The sequence below is a fragment of the Myodes glareolus genome, chromosome 3 (genome assembly GCF_982192425.1).
Source record: "Myodes glareolus chromosome 3, mMyoGla1.1, whole genome shotgun sequence".
Classification (NCBI taxonomy): Eukaryota; Metazoa; Chordata; class Mammalia; order Rodentia; family Cricetidae; genus Myodes; species Myodes glareolus.
Window position 1 is genome coordinate 77,932,364 of NC_142028.1, and position 21,715 is coordinate 77,954,078.

The 21,715-nt window shown below is 51.5% G+C and overlaps 2 protein-coding genes across 2 annotated transcripts; both read right to left on the reverse strand.

The window, feature by feature from the left end:
* Positions 1-5,551: 5,551 nt before the first annotated feature.
* Tmem275 (transmembrane protein 275) lies at positions 5,552-6,634 on the reverse strand. Its single transcript, XM_048443900.2, has one exon. It carries the CDS (start codon positions 6,581-6,583, stop codon positions 6,047-6,049), a length of 537 nt encoding a protein of 178 aa, XP_048299857.1. The 5' UTR covers positions 6,584-6,634; the 3' UTR covers positions 5,552-6,046.
* A 10,486-nt stretch (positions 6,635-17,120) lies between these two features.
* On the reverse strand, positions 17,121-20,334 carry Kncn (kinocilin). The gene is made up of 4 exons (XM_087903872.1): positions 20,184-20,334; positions 19,164-19,232; positions 18,280-18,354; positions 17,121-17,483 (listed from the first exon to the last, which is right to left on the reverse strand). Exons 1-4 carry the CDS (start codon positions 20,332-20,334, stop codon positions 17,404-17,406), a joined length of 375 nt encoding a protein of 124 aa, XP_087759998.1. The 3' UTR covers positions 17,121-17,403.
* Between the last annotated feature and the right edge of the window lie 1,381 nt (positions 20,335-21,715).

Consider the following 21,715-nt stretch of genomic DNA (forward strand, 5'->3'; position numbering starts at 1 on the left):
AGTCTTAAAAACCATTAACAAAAGCCACTTAATTCAATTATCTTCCCGGCTGGCTCGGTTCTCAGCACTGAGCACAGGCCGCCCCTTGCCGCCCCTCCCCACCCCCGCACTGTCATTGTGTCGGGCTAATGAGGTAAACTGAAGCGAGCCCTGTCCCCCCTGACAGGTTTATGAGAATTTAATAAAGCGTGGCCGGGACCAAATGAGTTGCTTCAGCCTTGGAGAGCTCATTGTCTTCAGCGTCAGCGTTTTTTGACTCAAGCTGCCCCCCTCCTCCGCCCCAGCTCTTGTCTGGCTCAGCCGCCACGCTCACTCACCCTTAGTACCTCCTTAGGTGAACCTGAAGTCCCATGTGCCTGGCAGAGTCTAGAGAGACCCTGCAGGGGAAGATCACCCATGCCAGTCCCCGAGAAGGGCAGTGTCCCTTTGTGGGTCTCCCATCCCTAGCACACATCAAACCCCAGAAACAAACAGAGACCTTAGGGGACCTTACCCCTGTGCTATATCCCCTGTCAACCCGAGGCTAATCTGTGCAAGCCTCACTTCTTTCTTGCCTGTGTGGAGTGACCAGCCAAAGGGAGTTTCCAGAATGAGGAGATTTCTCTTTCTGCAACAGGACTTAGGTTTCTGGGATCTCCATTATGGCCTGGATTTCTTTTTTTACGTGGAATGTCACCTCACATTTTCTGTGACAGGTAGCAGAGGGTGGAGCCCAGGAAGCAGCAGAGACTTGTCTGAGGATCTAAGGCAGCCCTAGGAGCAGATGGAAGAGGCTCCTGTGCCGGCTTCCCAGCTAGACCCACCCTGGAGCACCTGGGATACCTTGAGAATCCTAGCTGCCCTTCTTCCCTTGTAGCTCAGATGTTCTAGAACCAGCCTTTCTCTGCTTGCCCTGCCAGAGACCCAAGGACCTGAAGATTCTGGGCAAACCAGAGACCTAGGATTCCTTTTGTCCCTGCAGAAGTGTTCTGGGCATTACTTCCTTTGGGGGAGGAAGACCTGATAGGAGTCTTCACATATCTTCATGTCAGGGGAGTGTCAGGAGGGCAAAGCATAGTGATTGAGATGGAATGTCATCAGGATTAAAGTTCCATCTTTGTCATGTGCCAAGGTCTATGGCCAGAGTCAGAATGGGGATTTTGTCAGTCAGGGCTCAGTACATGGACCAGGGTCAGTGCTGTTTGTTAGCAGGGCCAGGGCTTAGTCTATAATCAAAACAGAAGCTGATGCATATCCATGATCAAAAGTTAGTTTGTGTCTAGGTCCAGCTCCACATGTAATAAGGGTCAGGAGGACCAGGGTATGTAACGAAGGCCTATGGAAGAGGATCGGAGAAATTGGTAATAAAGAGTAGGTTCAGCACACTGACAAATCAGGACCAGGGCTCGGAGTGTGACCAGGGCCCAATTCATTCCACAATCAAGGACCAGGACTCAGTATGGGCCAGGACGAGGGTTCAAGATCAACGCTAGGATTTCGTCTATGATAGACACAAGACTTTTATGACCTTGATGAATTCTTCTCCCAGATCAAGCCTTCCTCAGTATCATCTAGTTGTAGAAATGGATGATTTACTTAGTACATTTAGGTAACTAGCCCCCCACCCCCAGCTCAGGCGCTCTTCCGGTTCCTCAGGGTCTGTGGCCTCCGGAGAGAAAAGGCCAAAACTGCTCAGGAGGCTAGAATTCTCTGTCATGTACTCAGGGTGCCCTCTGGTGGCAGTCTCTAGCAGTGTTGATTTTTCTCCGGCTTAGCCCTCTTGCTTTTGGGAAGCCTGCTTCTCTACTATCGCCATGGAAGCCCATCTGGTCATCTACAGGCTCTTGCGTCCCTGCACAGCATCCCAACAGTGGAGTAGACACAGAAGAATCTTCAAGAGGACAGTGGGAACCACCATAAGCTTTTCTACTTTCCTGTCCAGTTGGCATCTACACTTGCTGTTATCAGGGACCTACTTCTCAGCTGTGAGATGAGTCACATCTTGTATTCACTGGTTTGACAGGTATTCTCCGTCGCTTACCCTGTGTCATGTCTAGGAGAGAACACGATGAAGATCTCCACTTCCTGGCTCCTCTTCTTAATCCCCAACTCCTGCCACCATCCTCATGGAGACTCCCTGGCATCAGCCGAAGGTTGACAGAGGTTCAGAACACCCTAAGAGTCCTTCTCCATCAAATGTACAGGTTAGACTAAACTAGGCTTGAGGTCTCTGCCTCTGCCTCTCCTCACACCCCCCCCCCCCTCACAGGCCAGAGGCTCCTAGGTCTACATCTCAGGGTCCCTTTCTCCAGAAGCCAGGCCTGTGGACCGGTTCCTTCATGGCTGTTCTTCTGGACTGGCAGCTCCTAAGTTTCTCCCAGAATATGGCCCTCCAACCTATACCCCAAACTTCCTCCCATAGCCCTTTCTTCCCCTTCCCCAGGAAAGCCAGCAGGTGACTGCCCCGTTTACCTCAGACACAGGTACAACTGCTCACAGGGACCACTCAGCCTCAGCCCCTCCCCTCAAGTTTTCAGTCAGCTCCTAACCTGCCTCTTGTTTACTGTCTCTCCCCTCAACGCTGCTTCCTCCACAGCAGGCAGGGCAATCTTTACAGTCACAAATCAGTTCCTGCTGCTTCCCCGCTTAAAACCCTCCATTGGCTCCATCTCACCAGGAATAAAATCCCGACTTCTCACCCCAGGCCATGGGCTGAGCAATAGCCCCCTCCACACTGCGCTAGTTCACTCCCTCCGATCTCTTTTGCCCGGCTCTCCATTTTGACACACAGAGACCAAGTTCATATTTACCTCTGGGCTTTTTCAATGGCTATTTTTCTGAACTTGAAATAGTCTTTCTCTAGACCTTAGCGTGGCGGGCTCTTATCGTTCTATTCAGAATTTAGCTTCTCTCAGCGAAGTCCTCCCTAACTACCCAGGTCCCTAAGACACACCTTCTGATCGTGATTTCCAGCATACGGCTGTTTATTGGTGTCTCTTGCTCTTGTGTGTGTATGAATGTGACAGATGTGCATGTGTGGACATGGGTGCCCACGCATGTGTGCACAAGTGCAGTGGCCAGAAGAGCACATGAGATCTCCTGCTCTGTCACTCCCTGCCCATCTCAAGCTGAACCTGAAGCTCGGTTGGTGGCCAGTTAGCCTCAGTAATTCTCCACGCCCCTTAGCAGCGCACTGTGTTACAGGCTCATAAGCATGGCCAGAGCCAGCTTTTTCCTGGGTGCAGTAATATGAACTTAGACCCTAAGGCTTCTGTAGCAAACCCTGTTACCTATGGAGCCACCTTGCCAGGTCTGTTTATTGCCCTGCTTTCCCAAGTAGAAAGTATGCTCCCAGCACTGGGCACATGGCAAGGTTCAGAAATTGTCTGTTGAATTCATTTGTAAAACTAGCTCTCAGTGGCTACCTTCATTTCTTCTAATGGGACTAGAAGAAAGAAACCCCAGTTTCTGACTCCTCTGGGTTTCCTAGTCCAGGCCAGCAACAGTTTTCTCTGAGAGGCAGGACTCCCTGGACCACCCCAAAGTTCCTCCATGGCAGGTCTCTGAGGAGAACTATCCTTTTGGAAGGATTAGCTCAGTGTCCTCACTGTAGCCCCGAACCTCTGGGAGAGCAAGGGGTCAGGCTAGAGGGCTTGGTCCTTGCAGTGTCCCTTGTAGGTCCTCCCAAGCCTTCAAGGACCCCTCACAGTCAGGGAGCTTGCTGACAGATCCCATCCCCCATCCTCACCTTGGCAGAAACAGTCTCCTAGTGGCCTGCCTGGGGCAGAATTCATCTTTGACTCTAAGTGGGGCTGCTCCAGGGTCTCACTGGCCATACTGCCCTGAAAGAGCTGTCTCTTAGCTCTCACTGGGGAAACCGTATGAAGGGAGGAGACTCTGGGGTGGCAGATCTGATTGGGAAGTGGGTCCCAGGGCACTGTGTGACTAAGGATATGGAGGGAGGAGATGGAGCTGAGATCATCTTCAGCTGGGGGTGGCAGGATGGGACTTTAGGTAGTCAATATGTCCACCCCATTCTCATCACTACTGATTATTATTATTATTATTATTATTATTTGAGACAAGGTTTCTCTGTCTAGCCCTGACTGTCCTGGAACTCGCTCTGTAGACCAGACTGGCTTTGAACTCATAAAGATCCAACTGCCTCTGCCTTCTAAGCACTGGGATTAAAGGTGTGCGCCACCACCACCTGGCACACCACTGATCTGTTGACCCACTGATCAGAATCCTTATTTGAAATCTATTCATCCTCTCTAGTAGCTAGTTACAGAACAAGATCAGGACGTCTGCTTGTGTGTGTGTGTGTGTGTGTGTGCGCGCGCGCGCGCGGGGGGGGGGGGGAGCGGGGAGAGCCCTGAGGGTGTAATCTGGAGCATCTGTCAACTGTGAGGGTTTTGGACTGGGCCTAGCATTGCAGAGTGCACGTGGGATGTCTCCTCATAAGGTGCTGGGAGAAGGGAGGCCCAGATCACACCAAAGGTAGCAGTGGGGGCCTCTCTCTCTGGCTACTTTCAAGGAAGTAGAAGCAGGTGGTGTTTGGGATTGCAGAGCACTGATCCACAAGAGTATGAGGCTGGAAATGACCAGACATACACTCACCCATGTCCATACACACATGTGTGCCATCAGATACCCAACAGAGGTGACAAGATGCTGGAAGAAGAGGCCATGTGTTTCAGGTGCTGAGGGCATCAAAGGTAAGGGGCTACCGACTCATGAGAACGGCTGGGGATGACTTACTCAACACCTGCTGTAAATCTGCTCTCCTTTATGACCCTGGAGTGGGAAGAAAGGAGGAGAGGAGGGTAGGGCAAGGCAGCAGGTGAGTGAAGGAAGAAAGGGCCTCAGAGGTGTTGGGAGGTACCTGGTCCAGGTAGAGGAGCATCAGAGTCCACCGTGGACAGAGAAGAAGGCTTATGAAGCCCAGAGTGGATGGGCAAGGAGTTACCACTGTCAAAGGATGGTGGGTCGGGTAGCATGGGGTCCTTTTAACGAGAAGAGGGGCTGGCTTAGAGTCATGGAGTCAACCCCCAGTCTTCTGTTCCCAGGGCCTTCTTGCAAGGCCTGTCTCATATCTACAGCAGAAGTCCTCGTCTACCAGGTCAGAACATAGGCTAGGCCCAAACGACAAGCCCAGCTAGCTGAAGGTCTGGGCTTTTCCTGGTCCGTGGAGCTCTTCTCTCTTCCCTGTCTATACTGGTGGCCACGCTCTCAACTGCTACCCGCATGGGATGTCAATAGTCATCTAAACACTGTGCTCATCTCTTATAGGATCCAAGCAAAGGCACTCACAGTCACTCCTGCCCTCTCCCAGCCACACATCTGCACAGTTCCTCCATGGACATTTCCAGGCACACAGAGTCTCAGAGACCATCTCATTCAGTCACATACTCCTCTCCCCTGGGATCCCCCTTTAGATCTCCAAGGAAGGCTGGTGCCAGGATGCTGAAGTGCTTAGCTATAGGCTGCCAGCACCCCAAGACCCAGGTGCTCCTCAGAGGCCCCCCTGCCAGCCTCCCCTCCCCACACATGCACGGAGTACTGACTCAGAAGGTGCTTTATTGAGGAATGAGGCACAGCTGGAATGCACAGTATGGCACAGTCACGGGACGGGTGTTGCTGGCAGTGAAAACTCACTCAGGATTGGAAAGCCTCATCACCACTGAGAACCCCAGCCTTAGCTCTCCTGACCTTTGTCACACAGAAAGGTATAGCTATAGTCTGGTATAGCTTGTTTGACCTTCATCCCTCTTTCTACCCCGAGGGCCTGACTAGATCCCCTCAGTTGGATGAGGCTTCCTCCATAGTTCTCAAACACCATGGGATGGAACAGGTTTACAGATTCAGGGTCCAGTTTCATCATTGTGGAGAGGAGAGGAGAAGAGAGGATGTAGTAGAGCTGAGAGAGATCAAAGGTCTGCTGTCTTCTTAGAGGCTAGGCCAATGCCATCACTACACTCTCCCTTTTAGAAGTTCTAGAGATGGGACAGATGAGGCCACTTAAGCTCAGTCCTCGGAGTTACCCCTCCTCCCTTCTCCTGGCCCACTAGGAGGCAGCCAGGACTCTAGGGAAGTTGAGCTGGGTCCCTTCGGTGGGCGGTAAGTAGCCTGCCGAGGTTGCTGGCGCAGGAGGGTCCAGGGCAAAGAGACCGGGCCCGGGGCTGGAGTGGCCAGAGGACGCTGCCGAGACTGCAGGACTGAACTGCACTGCGGTCGTGTCTTGGGCTGTGCGCTCGCTGCTCTCCATCTCCAGTGCCACGGTCCCTGCGCGCCCGCCGCCCTGGCTCGCGGTGGCTGAGGAGCGAGCGCGGGACACATGCCCCCGGCGGCTGCACATGCAGCAAGCAGCGAAGAAGCCGAGCGCCAGCACAAGCAGCGCCGGTCCCACTACCAGTGGTGCATTGTGCCCGGGCAGGGAGGCGGCGAAAGCTCCCACCAGGGTCACGTTCAGGCCCGCCAGAAGTACACACAAGCCACAGGCGCAGCACAGCGCGGGCGACGGCAGGCCGTGCAGTCGGCCTTGGGCACGGCCCGGTGGCGGTGAGGTCAGGGGCGCTGTATTTTTCTTCTTTGCTTGCGGCATCTGCCCGCTCACAGCCTGCACGCCTCAAGCTCTGTCTGGCTGCCTGCTCAGAATAGCACACATGTCAGGGCAAGCTCGTGGTGGTCCTGCGGGCACATAGCAAGAGGGAAGGGGGTGTTATCAACTTCCAACGTGGGCTCAATTCTGTGGCTATCTGCACTGTCTGCAAGTTGCCCAGGTCATCTCGGACAGTCCTGGGAAACAACCCATCCGAGGTGAAGAACCTGAAGATTGCTTTCCCGCCCAGTTAGTCCCTGGAGTCGCCACTGCAAATCTTACCCTCACCTCTCCTCCAGGAAGCCTCCAGGCTCTAATTAAAAGACTGTAAAGTGCTTGGCAGGCAGCTGGTTAAATGATCCTTCTTTGCTCCCCCTATTCCATAGTCCTAACCAGAGCACAGCTTTGGGGTTTTAAACAGTTCTCCATCCCCATCCCCACCAAGTGGGGGAGACCTGGTGACAATCTGGTCTAGTTTCTTGGGATAACCTGGTCTAGTTTCTTGGGATAACCTGGTCTAGTTTCTTGGGATAACTTGGTCTAGTTTCTAGAAAATGAAGCAAGGAGAAGCCTAGCAGTTTGCCCAAGACCCAGACCCAGGACCTACTGAACCTGCTGTCTGCTCCACTTTAGGCTCTGGTAGGCATAACAAGGACATTAACTTCTATGAACATCAGACGAGGCTCTGTGAGAGTGATGACGTTTTTGATGTTCAGCTGCCCACTGAGGGGGCAGTTCCCCCATGATCTGGACCCCTTTCTAGACAGTGCATTCTAGTAAATACCAGGACCACGTCCATTCCACCACCAGGTGGATTTAGCTTCAGAAGTCTCATCTATCGGGTGATGGCTCAGAAGGTGAAAGTGCTTGCCTGGGAAACTGAGTCTGATTCCTGGAACACAAGTAAAACGGCCCTGAAACAAGTAAAAAGCCAGATGTGGTGGGCAGCATCTGTAATCCCACACCCCGATTGCAAGATGGGAGGCGGAGCAGGAAAATGGGCTGGAAGCTCACCGCACAGCTAGCCTGGCGTACACAGCACAAGAGCAGAAATAGGAGAGACACATCTTACAGCAAGGGGAAGAAAGAACCAACTGAAAAGTTGCCCTCTGACTTTCACATACATGCTGTAGCATGCATGCACCCACAGTTACACACATAACACACAAGAGAAGTTAAGAATAAAAATCCAATCTATGGATGTCATAATCCTCTTCTTGGGATTTCTAGACGTGTCTGGTTCTGGGAACTATCACTGGATTGGCAAAATTCTGAAAATCTATGCAGAAGCAAGAGCAATATAGTCACAGTCTCAGAATGTGTGACTTCTCAAACAAAAGAAAACAAGATTGGGACATGTCATTAATCCCAGCACTGAGAGGTAGAGGCAGGTGCATCTTTGTGAGCTCCAGGCTAGCCAGGGTTACATAATGAGACTGTCTCAAGCGAGCAAAACCAAAACCAAAAACCCCAACCCAAACTCCAGCATTTATGACTTCTGTTTGGGAATTCTGATTTATAATATGAGGTCACAGACACCAAGGACTGGGAATGCATAGTTTGTGAGCTGTGTTGAAATTGTGGAGCAATGTCAGGAAAAGGTTCTAGGCAGAGAGAGGAGTAATTGACTCCCTAGATGGGCATACCAGTGAGGAGTAGGGAGGGTAAGGAAAAGGTAGCCTGACTGTGCTCACCTGTGTGGGGCTAATAGAACCAACCTCACAGGGTATCATGAGGTCCTATTAGAGCTAATTGACACCTTGTAGGATATAAAGATAGTTAAATGCTTTACGCTAAGTAAAATGCCTAAAAATGCAGCGAACACGACACATGATGAAGACAGTAGATATGAAATCTCAGCTCTGAGAGGCAGCTCATGTCGTTTGGAAACAGAGCAGGTTCTTTGTCCAAACTCCTGACAAACAAAGATTGTTGAGGGTATCTAAGGCGCCTCAAGGAAGCTTCCGACTGTGTGACCCAACCAGCTTCCAGGCAGCCGCTAAGGGCATGCGGCAGATGAATTTGTGAGGGTGTTCACACCGGTATCATCGCTGGCCCCCTACAGCCACTTGACACTTAGTAACTACATTTTACAGTGGAGGAAACCGGCTGAGACAGGGTGGGGGGGGGGCGGGGGGGCGGTAGCTTTGTGGAGTGAAAGGGCAAAAACACCCACAAGCAGAGGCCGAGAACAGACAACATGGCGCACACCGGTGGTACATGGCCTTGCTACATTTTCGGTTTTAGCCTCAGGACATCGGTGGGACTTCCAGTTTTTCCTCTTTCACATCCCTGCCTGTTCCGCTCCCCACAGTTTTCAGTCTCTGACATTCTCTGGCAAAGGCAAGGTCTTTTTTCTTGCAGCGAAGGTTCAGTTGGAGTCTGAGTGACTGTGCCGCAGGGAGAACTGATGGATTCTGGTGCCTCACTCACCCCAGCTTTGAAAGCTGACTTTGGACAAGGGAGCCTTGGATGGCTGGAAGGCCTGAGATCTCATTTCTTTGACTATATAGAATCTGAGGATCTTAGATGCCCCTGGTTCTGTTTTGTTAGCAATGCTGTGGGATGTGGCTCACTAGATATTTCAGATCGTGCTGATTTGTTTAATTTTGCTTTTCTTTTGGTAGCAGTGGAGATCAAATTTAGGCTTAGGCCCCATTTCCTAGATCAGCCCTATGACTGAGCCCTTCAGTTATTGAGACCCAAGCTTATTGAGTTGCTCAGGCTGGCCTTGAACTTTGGATCTTCCTTAGTAGTTTGGATCACAGGCCTGTCCTACCAGGCCCAGCTGAGCTTCTCTTCGGAGCAGCAGATGTCAGAGCAGCGTCTCCTGGGCAGGAACTGTGATCAGACATTCCTAAGCTGAGCTACTGAACTTGGAAGCGAGACCCTCTTGACTTTATTCTGTTGCGGCTGTAAATCCTCCAGCACCTTAGAGTTTCGTTCCAATTAAAGCCCTCAAGCCCAGCACTTGAGTGCAGGAAAGACCATTGTTCTGAAGATTGAGTTGGCAGACTAAAAGAACTTTGCTTTAGTGAGTCTGTGGAGATCAACTAGACCATGCCCTGATCTGGGAAGTAAACCCAGGGCCTCATACATGGAAGTCAAGTGTTTTACCACTGAGTTACATCCTTAGACTCATTTTTTTTTTGTTTTTTGTTTTTTTTTTTTTTAAAAATATTTATTTATTTATTAAGTATACAATGTTCTTTCTGTGTGTATGCCCGCAGGCCAGAAGAGGGCACCAGATCCCCTTACAGATGGTTGTGAGCCACCATGTGGTTGCTGGGAATTGAACTCAGGACCTTGGGAAGAGCAGGCAATGCTCTTAACCTCTGAGCCATCTCTCCAGCCCCTGTTTTTTGTTTTTTGAAACAGGATCTTGCTAAATTGTTAAGCTGCCCAATATGGTCTTGAACTTGTGATCCTTCTGCCCTGAGGTGAAATTACAGGCTTGTACCATCACATTTCACAACCAAGTCCACAATAGATGGGAGAAACTGAGGCTCAGAATGAGAGAGATTTTGGAGGAAGACTGTGCCAAGCCAGAACACAGATAGACAGGGCTCTGACCACTGATGTCTGCTGCCAGTGATCCTGGCTAAGCTGTTTCTGCACCCTGCTGTCCTGCCTCTGGCCAGGAAGGCCCTGTAATCTCTATTTGGGAGCCTAGTGTAGAAGCAGTTTGGAGCAGAGACAGGGGTAGAAACTTGGGGTGGGCCTCAGAGATTTGGATTTTAGCTGATAGGCAACTTTGAATAGCTGGGGCCTCTCCTTGGCACGTTAGTTGTCTGAACAAGGAAGGGAGGGATATAATGTGAATGGTTATCTCTGAACTGAGGTCTGTTGTCAACTTGATGCCCCTTGCTTAACTACTTGAAGTTTGTGAAGGTAGAAATAGGGGCCTATTTAGAAGTCCCTATCAAAAGGTACCATTGAAGGAGCACACTGATTAGTAACATGATTGAACTTGTTCATTTCTCCAAATTCTTTGCTTTGGGCTGAAATAAGCTATTACCCAAAAAAGTCACCACCTCACCTGGGTTCTAACTCTCTCTCTCTCTCTCTCTCCCCCTCCCTCTCTCTCTGTCTTCTGCCCTCTCCCTCCCCGTGTGTGTATGTGTGTGTTTAGGTCAGAGGAAACCTCAAATTCTTCAGATGTTATACAGACAGACAGACAGACAGACAGAGACACACACACACTCTAAAAAATACTGTAGTCATTGATTATAATTACCCAGGTAACCATCAGCAAGTGGGGTGGTCATCAGTAGGTAGAACTATGAGATCCTTGTGGGGAAATTTTTGCCTGAAACCCCTATGTCAGCCTGTCCCAGACCATGGTCCTGAGACTTCTGTGTTGAATAAAAGCAACTGCCTGGCTGGCAGCACCTGATAGGCCTCCCAGTCCTGGCTCCTTCTCCATGAGCCTCTGGGTAAGGGCCCAGGGACTTTGGTAAAGATACTAGTCACTGGCCTTTGGTAAAGATATTAGTCTTGTCCTCCATGTGTGTTTCAGATATTTCGCCCAAAGCCTTTTGCTGCCCTTGCCTGGGAACTCTTCCTTTACTCTTTAGTCCCTAAAGTTTGGGCAAGGCCCCTCCCCTCCCCTGGGACCCAGACTAATGCCCACTCTATCCTCAACTCCATCGCATCCTCAGAGAGCCTCCTATATCACTGTTACTCATTGCCTGCTGGGGCTTATTCATTACACTGCAAGTTCTCAGCTCTTGCCAAATGGATTCTGCCTCCCCAGGGCCCAGAGAGACACCATCATCCCTCTCCAGTTAATGGCCAGAATCTTTCCCACTCACCCTCTGACATACGCAAACACACACACATACACACACACACACACACACACACACACACACACACACACACACACTCCAACCTAGGCATGATGTTTGAGGAGGAATTTTGGAAAGCTTGGCTTTCTAATCTGTGTGTGACATCAGGACTGTCTTATCTAGTCTTCCAGTGTGTGACACCGACGACCACTACCACCCCCCCCACTCACTACAAGCACACTCAAGAGCCAAACAAACCCAGAGCGCAGCTGCATTGCTCGCAGAACACAGACACAAGATGACACATCTCTGGAGGAGATGAGCTTCTGCTTAGCAGGTGTATCTCTAGCTACACCTGGTGCCATGGCGGCGGTGGAGGCTGGGTGAGGTGCCTGAGAGCAGTGTCCTCAGGAGAGCTGATGGAGGAGGAAGCTCTGCTCCATGTGCTCCTATGATGCCCTCCTATTTACAGTGGCTCTTCACGCCTCTAGCCGCAAGCAGTCCCAGAGCTCCTCATGGGCTCTTCCACCGCCACGTGCCTACCTGTGAGGTAGGAGTCCCATGTGGAAGGTCCCCACATGCGCAGGCTTTCATTCTAGCATAGTAGATAACCCAAGGGACAAAGGATTCCACATCAGTCACAGCTCTATGTCCATCAGAACAACGTTTGTACCCATCCAGGCAACAGTGGCTCTGCTGCCCTGGGTCTTTTGCTTCCTTTTGGTTCTTCCTGTTGCTCTCAGATACATTCCTAGTCCCTAGCCAGGGGACAGGTATGGGCAGATGGTCTAGGACTCTGCCTCCACAACAGCAACTGAGCTACCTGGAGCAGCAGGAGGGATGGTTGGGGGGGTCTTCACACTGCTGGGCTAGAGCTATCCTCCCTTCATCTCTTCTAAGGCCTTGTGACCAGCTCCACTTTCCCCTCCTCCCTGCCCTATCTTGCCCAGGGCCTGCAGCCCTTCTGGCCCTTTCTCTGTTAGTTCCTTGACTTCTTATCCCCTTCGCCCAGTTCCTTCACCTCATTTCAGCTACTCTGCCCCCCACTGTACCCTCCAGGACTTTATCATCCTGTAAGATACTCACTCAGTCATAGGCATTCTGTTATAGCAATGGAAAATAAACAATGATTTAAGCCCTTTATATGTATTAATTCATTTAATCCCATGACAGTCCTAAGAAGTAAACATATTACAATCCCTTTTTGACAATTAGGAAATACAGATTCACATTAAGTTAATTATTTAAAGACACAAACCTTGTGGTAATACATGGCAGAGCCTGGTCTAACGTTCTTTGAGGCCATGCAATACCCAGAGTCATATCTCTTTGCCGTGGTCCTCATGTCTCTTATATTTTCTGTGTCCACCTATGACCCACACGGACTTTACTTCAGTGACTCTTGTGATTTTGTCTCATCTCTTTGTCCCGCCAGTGTTGACCAGCAAAGCTCAACCCTGTCTCAGCGCAGCTTCCTGCCTTCTCTAGTCTTCACCCAACTCTTAAGTATGGGAGATGAGAAGAAACCCCACTGGGCCACACCAACCAGTATACCTACAACTCCCTTCCTGACCTGAGCTCACCAACTTCCTCAGTGGGCCATACCTCCTCCTGGGAACTGTTGCCTGTCCCATCCTCAATCCAACCCAATCATGGTCTTCAGCTAGCAATTTCTCTGCTTTGTGAATACATGGTCTATACTCCACAATTCCCTTCCTTCCCAAGGGTATCTACTCCAGTCTGATTTCTGCCCCATCCTGTTTCGGGCTCTCTTTTCACAACGCCATCAGTGACCCCTTCTCACTGAGCTTAATGAACATCATTTGGCTCTTGGTCCCTGATTTTGAAGCCTTCTGAACCCTACTTCCTGGGAATACTGCCTCTGTGTATAGGTTTCTTCAATGTTGCCTTTTTCCATGAAGGCGGCCCTCCATCACCCTCAGGCTCTCCTCCACACACTTGAAACCCATCTTGGGGCCCTTTAGATCCTCCTGCCAAAGATCCTTCCAGTCTATTCTTTTTTCTCTTGTTCCACTACTTGATCTTGGTCATTCCCCATTCCTCTTCACTGTTAAAACCCTGCTGTCCCCTCAGCTGCTCCTCCATCAGCCCAGATTCCTCCAGGTAGCCCTCTGGATTCTGCTCTGGTGGGAGTTAAGCTCACCAGGTTCAGAGAGCTGGTCTTCGAGTCAGTTTTGTCCCCAGCTCGCTCCCCCAGCTCTACTTTCTTGTGCAGAGAGTATGCCATTCAGTTCAGGCTCCCGTAGTCATGGGGCCTCCTGTGTCCAGGACTGGGGTTCCTCTCTCTTCTCAGTGCTCAGGGGATATTAGAGAAACACATGGGAAGGGAGCATTGGTTGCAGAAGCCGTGGAAGTCTGCCTCCTGGGCTACACTTGTCTCTCGGAATGGGAGTTGCTCTCTGCCATTTTCTCTCAGCTTTCTCCTCACTTTGGGCATTGGAGAAAGTGAAGGGGGCAGAGGGAAGTTCTAGGGTAGATTCATCTGTTAAGAGCATCAGGGACCAGGGTAGGACAGGGAGTCAAGGCAGCCGGTCTGTGGTGTGTCTCCTGTTCTCTAACTCCCCTTTCTCTTTTTCACTTTTGTTTTCTCAAGACCAGAGATCCTTGATCCCTTGTCTGGTACCCTCGCAGGATAATAAGCATCTTCCCCTTTCCTTCAGCAGTCCCTCCAGAGTCCTCGCCCACTCCAGCAATCCCCAAATTTCTACAGCTGCACTTGCCTTAAAGGGAGCGTGGACACGCCCCTGTTGTGACCAGGCTCCCCGAGTGAGCGCGAGCGAAGGGAGTTCCGGGGTTCCAGGGGCTGGTCAGGTTCAGGACGCGGATCAGTCAACGGTGCAGGCAGGAGCTCGGGAGGGTCGGCACACCGGGCCGAGATCTGTGGTCAGTTCCTCTCTGCTGGGTCGCAGCACGGGCTGGAGGCAGCGACGCGAGTTGGGACAGCAGAGCCTGGCTGTGTATCACAGCAGCCTCTCGCTGGCCGGAGCCCCTTTCCAGCGTGGGCGGCCAATCTCGCCTGGCTCCCACCCACCCGCTGCCTCCAGCCTACAAGCCCGGAGCATCCTTCTCGCCTTCGCTCCTTTGGGTGCGTGGTTTGCAAGCACCCCAGCAACTAATTCCCCGCCGCCCACACTGTCTAGGCTGCAGTTTTTCTCACCCTGCGTGGAAACAGTGCAGTTCCTTTCAGGAAGCCCCTGCCTGCAGTCTTTAGCATTTGTGCAGCCCTGGAGGGCGTGGTGCTGGGGAGGGGGCAGGGAGAGTTTTCCCAGGGGTGGGGCTTCTTTTCGGCACCCCTTCCCTAATTAGAGTCTGCACTAGAAAGGGGTGTGCATGCCCCTATAGGCATGGGATGAAGGTCCAGCTTGAGGTCGTTGCAGAGAAGCCTGGATAGCCACAGAAGGGTGTGGATGGAGGATCATCTATGAATTCATTCACAAATCCACTCAATCTGTCCACATCCCAGGCATCCTTCTTTCTGAGACTGGACCAATGAGGACCTGTCAGAGTAATCCTCCATTTGCAGACCAGGTCCAAGGTTCCCAGCTTCTTCCTCTGCCCCCTGGAGGCCTGAACCAAGATGGAGATCCCATTTTCACCCCCTTACCTGGAGCGTTTTCCTCCCAGATAGGCCTAGTAAGGACACGACTTCAAGGGACTGCCTAGATATTGCCCAGCTTTGCTTCGCTACTGTGTTCTCAGCACCCGGCCTAGCACTGAACTGGCTCAGCCAAGGCCCAGGCCCCAGATGTTGGGGCGTCTAGAAAGAAGCAATTTCCTTTCAGAGTAGACCCCTGGAAGAGCTGGGTGTCTGTCCACTCCCAGACCCGTGCTGACCCACTGGAAGGTTCTGTTGCTGCTCAGAAGTCCTCCCTAAGAACTGCCTACCACACTACTGCTACTGCTTGGCCCCACCTCTTCTCCCAGCAGGCCAGGGGTGCTTTACGGGGTGGCGGGGACACACGACACGGACTGGGAGAGTGGGTACTCCCAGAGAGGTCGCATCTAGACAATCCATCTGTGCTGGAGAATGGAGGTTTCAGAAGGCCCACAGCAGGGAAAAGGGATGTAGTTCTTGCTTTTGCATGTGATTACTTTTTGAATTTATTCCACAAAGGTCATAAGCACTTCTCTGTGCCTGACTCCTCTGGCATTGGCTTACCATACCCAATTTTAGGGAGATTCTGCCTGGGAGGATCAAATGGAGGAGCCACCTTCTCTTCAGTTTAGGATTTATAGCTCCCATTCCCACTCTCCACCTTTGGCTGTCTCTCTGGAGCACAGAGGTAAGACTGAAGGTGGACAGGAGGAAGGGGTTTCTTGTTCATCGGGGAAGCGCGAGCGGTGATACTGATGATACTTAGGAGAAGGAGGAGGAGAAAACGGCAAGGATCAGACAAAAGGGTGCTGGGGAGAGAGAGAGAGAGAGAGAGAGAGAGAGAGAGAGAGAGAGAGAGAGAGAGCGCACTCACCTCGCCTCAGCTGGAGGAGTCAGTCTCTACAGCTGACCAGCATTTGTGAAATTCGCCCCTTGTGGAAGTTGGCCCACTGTAGGCTGGGAGCTGAACTCTATGGCTATGCAAAGGAGAGGAGACCTGACTGCAAAGTTTGACTCTGCAGCTTTTCCTGGAGCACCCAGGGAATCCTTTATCCTGAGATGTTTCTCAACCGCCCAAGATGGGCTCTCTCACGTGGCCTGTTTTCCAACATCCACTGTGTCTTACGTGTACCTAACCCCTTGTCTCACGCTCATCATGAAGACACAGACCAAAGCCATTCAAGTGATCAGTTGTCCTTGGAACTCCTAAGGGTGATGTCAGAGAAGGCTTCTGAGAGGAGTCATTTGTATGGGCCCTGCAAGAAGAAGAGTGTTCCCAGCTTGTCTTCTCCTCAAAGTAGGACAAAGAGCAGGTGTCTGTGGCGATCAAGCAATATTGCTGTCCCTGGAGGGGCAGCTATGGCGGGTGGAGCAGACTTCTGTCTGTGATGTGCACCTGGGCCTCCCCATCTCAAACCTTACTGTGCGTGTGCCATAATGTAGCTCTCCAGGAGAGCCTAGTGGGTAGGATTTTTTTCTTCACTTAATTTAAACCACTAGCATTTGCTAAGGACCTATAGTGTGCTCTGTCTGGTACTAGGGACTAGAAAAAAAAAAGCATCATTCATCATATTTAGGTATGCTTGATAATTGATTTTTTGAGGCCTAGGGATATTGATGATTGGTAGAGTATTTGCCTAGTGTGTTCAAGACCCTGGGTTCAGTACTTAGAATAAAAAAAATAGAATTGCTAATTTTAGCAAGGCATGATTGAACACATAAGATCAGCCTAGACCATGAGATTATGTCTTAAAACAAACAAACAAACACAATTGCTTTTGTGAAAAAGAATCCAAGCCTTCCTTGAGGTCCCAAAAGAGAGGAAGACACAGGCTTCTAGAATAGGATAAGGGGGCATGTAACTATGGGATTCTAAGCTGGCCTTTTAGAGGGAGCAAGGAGTTCTCACCTTGAAAAGAGAAGTGGCAAGAACGGGAGATGCTGGGGGCCATCTGGAGCCAGGTGTGTCAAAGCCCTGGGTGGAGAAGGACAATAGCAACAGTGCCAGCGCTCGGCTTAGCAGGAAAGTCACCTCGTCAGTGGTCACCTGTGCTCCTGACATTGACGTGACAGTCTCAGCTAGGACCCCATCTGAGGTTCCTGTGGCCAGCTTCTATGGCCAGGATTAAAAAAAAAAAACCATTTCTGGCTGTAGTCAGGACCCTGGATCAATTCCAACAAGAGATGAAAAAGGGAACAAAGCTGAGCTGTTGTCCAGAGCGATGAGTGTGGGGAGAGACGGAAGCCACTGGGGTCTTGCAAGGATGCCGGGAGTGAGGAGATCTACTATGAAGAACATCATTGGAAGAGAAGGAAGGTCCAGTATTCCCAAGAATCATTTCTGGATCTTCTAGCTTGAAGAAGGGCCCTGAGATAGGAGTACTGGGGGAGGGGATGGTGGGACAGGAGGCAGTGCCTCAGCTCTCCTCAGTTCCCCGGCCTCCAGGCTTCAGCTTCTCCAGTGTTCTGGTCACAGTGGACAGGCCGCTACGAGCTCCTGGAGAAGACAGCAGAGTGGAGACACCTGAGTACAGAGCCGTATTGAGTTGTCAGGTCAGAGAGCCCAAAGAGGGTGGGGGTCAGAACGCTCCAGGACCTAGGGCAGAGCTGAGACAGATGGGGAGGTGGGGAGTCCTAGGGACTAGTGCAGTGTAAGGAGGGCAGGACTCAGGAGCTGATATTTGGCTTCAGCGCTGGTCCTACTGCCTCCTAGCTGTGACCTTGGATGTGTCATGTAACCTCTCTGTGTCTCAGTTGCCCCATAAAAACAAACAAACAACAAAGTTTACTGCAGCACCTCTCTGCGTGTGGTTGTGAGAACCCAGCTGTTATATTTGTAAAGTGGTTGGGTCAGCATCTGGAATGGGTCTTTCTGCTGAGTAAGCACTGGGGGCAGGACACATCAACAGATGGGGCTGGGCTGCCTTGGCGACACTCCTCCCTGGGGTTTCCCAGTATGGAGAACAGAGTCAGGAAGAGAGAAGATGCCCGGTTATCATTGCCAAGAGCCAGGCTCCAGTATTGGGAGCAGAGTGGACAGTAACTAGGGTATGAGGTAGGGAAAGGGAAAGCAGGGGGCCCTGTGTCTCAGTGTCTATGCTGGGCAGGATCGGGAAACCCTAAAGACAAATGAGAAAGACTTGCACACATGGAAGGAAGGTGACCCAACATCACTGCTTCCCTGGGCTGGGACCCTTCTCTGCCTATGACCCTCAAGGCTCCTCCTGGGACCTATACGGCTGCCAGTCATAGAGCAGAGACAACAGCTGGACTCCACAATGTCAGGCACTTACCTTCCTTATTGCCGCTGTTGCTAGACCTCCCCTCCCCATGATCTGGTCCTGAGTTAGGGTGGATTCTCAGGTTTCCTGTAGGATGAGAGCACCCCAAATTCCCATTTACTAGGTCATCCCCAAATTCAGCCCAGTTTGAGAAAGGAAGTTCTTCCTGCTGTCTAATCTCCATCAGGGGGGCTGTCTCTGCTCTACTGGAATCCTCCAGGTCCTCCATGTTACCTGGCTGGTTTGGGAAGGGACAGAAGAAATGAGTCCTTGAAGGGGGTGGCAGTGACTTCCATTAGTTAATTAATAATAATCTAATTAATTTATTGAGATAGGGTATCTCTGTGTAGTCCTGGCTGTCCTGGAACACGGCGTAGATCAGATTGACCTCGAACTCAGAGATCTGCCTGCCTCTGCCTCCCTAGTGCTGGGAATAAAGGCATGCTGTGGCAGCACGTCCAGCCAGGGGTGACAGGTTTTTAAGGAGGAAACTAGAGCTCTGTGAAGCTACAAAGGTCTGAGGGTGTTGGGAGTCTGGATGTAGGTTGTGGAAGATGGGAACTATTAAGAGGTCATGGGACCCAAGAGGAGGTAGAGGCTCTTCACGGGATTTGGGTACAAGAATGACATCTGAAGATCTTGGAGACTTTGGGTAGTGAAAAGACTTCCTGATGTTTAGTTGTATCTGCTCAGGCAGCTGGCTAGATTCTGCTACTCTGTAACCATGGTGACTGGCACACACACACACACACACACACACACACACACACACACTGATATGCAACGAGGAGTGCTCTCACACATAGGCATGCTCAGTGACAGTCACTCACAGGTTTGCAGATAAAAGGTATTGCACTGTACTTGTCAGAGTGTCTATGGGGGAGGAAAATGCTCACCTAGCGCAGGTAGGATGTGGTCCAGGTTGAACCGAGCTTTCAGGAAGGGGTAGGCGAAGATGAGGAGCCCTGGAGAAGAACACAGAGAGTGCTGTAGTTAGTGTGAAGTGCAGGATGCCTTGCGTGGGTGGTGATGTAGGTGGGCAGAGGTACAAAGGATCAGAACTGTGGGTGTGTAACTGTGTGTGTGTGTGTGTGTGTGTGTGTGTGTGTGTGTGTGCATGCGCATGTAGTTCCCCAGGACTCAGACTCAGTCCTTGCTGGGGATTCAGCACTTCTCTGGGGCAGGGTCTACAGATTATGTAGGCCACAGGTTTTCAGGTTCTTGGTTCCACTCTGCTTAGGTGAAGAGCAGGTTGGTTACTTTCCTTCTGGGCCAGCTGACACCAATATCGCTGCTCCCCCTTTCCTCTCCAGCTCTCTCCTCTCCCAAGACCTCTATGGTGGCCTTCTAGGCTCCATTGCTGCTCCTTCTCACTCAGACCTGATGCTTAGGAAGCCACAGGCTGGGGTCCTCCCAGACCAAGCATTTCTGGCACTCAGTATTTGAAGCTATGCCTAGAGAGCCCAGCCTGGAGCTTCAGGTTTTACTGGGACAGTGGGGTGGGGTGAGAGATGGCATTCTCCATCACTGGGCCTGGCCAGGACAGACAGACAGAACTTCCACTGACATAGTGGAGGAGAGGAAGGTCTTTTGTCTGAGCTGTCCTGTCTTGTAGGCCTCTATCACCCCACTCCAACAAGGCTTATGAATCCTCCCATAAACACAAGATCCCACCAGGTAGCCAGGAAAGTGTGAACACCCAGTCTATCCCCCCCCCCCCCAGTCTCAGCATGCCCAATGGAGCTCCAGGCCGGCTCTCCTTCCTGCACACTGAGACTGCAGTACGTAACAACCTTCTCTCTCCCCAACCAATTCCCACTAGTCAGTCCTGCTCCCCCATCTCTCATTTACCTCACCAGACCCCTGCTTCCCAGGGAAACCTCCTCCCCCTAGCTCTCAGGTCAGGGCCTGCTCACCAAGCCCAGCGGCGCCCAGAAAGATACCACCCACAGCAGCAGCAGCCTTGGACACGGAGACGCCGATGATGATGCTGCCGGCCACCAGGCCAAGGGCCACACAGGCCAGCTGTAGGCAGTGGAAGTCTCTGGTGCTGATGGGGATGTCCATACAGGTCTACCCAGGGCTCTGCGTCCAGGCCTCCCGGAAGTCTTGGTCTTCTTGGATGGATACTCCTTGTTGGAGTGCTACATCCAGGGTGGAAACTTCTGGGCTGTAAGTCTCTGGGCTGCTAACTTGGGGATTTATCTGTAACCTTACCCTCAGCTCTCCTGGGGGCCCCCAGCCTTAGCTTGACCTCAGCACCCCAGCTTACTCCACCTTCGGTGACGGGTCGTGATGCTGGCGGTCACTCTTGGGGTTGGCTGGCGACATTTCTACTTTGGTCAGGGCTCTAGGGGGGTGCGTCTACTCCACGGGGTCCACCACTATCAGCTACCATCTGGGACCAGAGGGTGCTGGACCTACATTCTCCTGCTCAAGACTTTTGTTTGTCCCAGCTCTATGGATCCTGCTCAGTTGCCTTGGAGCATGGGCCTATTAAAGTTTAAAGAAATGCAAGGCGGGGTTGGGGAGAGGCCTAGAGAACATAAGCTTTCTCAGAGGTGCAGGCAGCAAGGTGATGTGTTATTCATGAACCTGTAATGTGAGCTTCCCTTTGAGTCCCCAAGGTCCAAGAGGCAGACAGCCCAGGTTCCACTGTTGGTTCCTGAGAGGAAGACTGGGCTTGTGGCTTCATATGGTGCTCAGGGGGGTAGGGATATGAGGGAACTCCCGAGTCGCACACTCAAGGCTGGCTGCTGGCCTCTGCCCCTTGGCCTAGTGATGTGCCTAGAGCCCTGTCGGGAGCCATGGAAGGAGGGGGTACTCCTCCAAGCCTACTCTCTTCCCTGTCCCTCCCATGCTTCTTTTACCATCTTGTCAGCTGCTGGCCCTAGGGAGGTCTCAGTCTGAGCTGTGATCTTAAAAAGCCCCATTTATCTTAGGTAGGCATTGGTCCTACCCCATTTTAGCTGCCAGTAGCATGGAAGGCCAAGCCCTGGGGATTCCCGGCTGGGAAAGCAGAGGCAGTAAGTAGTGAGTTTGGGTAGGGTTGGACGGAGGAACTGGGTGAGAAGTGTCTTGACACTGAGACATGGTGGGGAACTCTTAGCATTGAGTACCTCTGCCCAGCCTGGTTGACCTGGTCAGTCTGTTTGGAGGATCCACCGGACAGCCTGAGCCATAGTGACTCAATCAAGCCTCATCCTGATCCCTCTCCCTTCCTAGCCTAGCGCTAACTCTCATCATTAATTGTATTCCTGGACCTGTGTGGATCAAGTGTTCCCAACCTTAGCACGGGCCTGCTCCCTGCTCTAACCTGGGGACACTTCTTAAGGTCACATCACCCTGCACAAAATACCCAGGTCTCAGGATCATCAGCAGGGAGCCTCAGCTGTAGGACCACAGCATAGATGGGCCCTCTGGCCCCATAAAGATGGTGCCTCTGAAG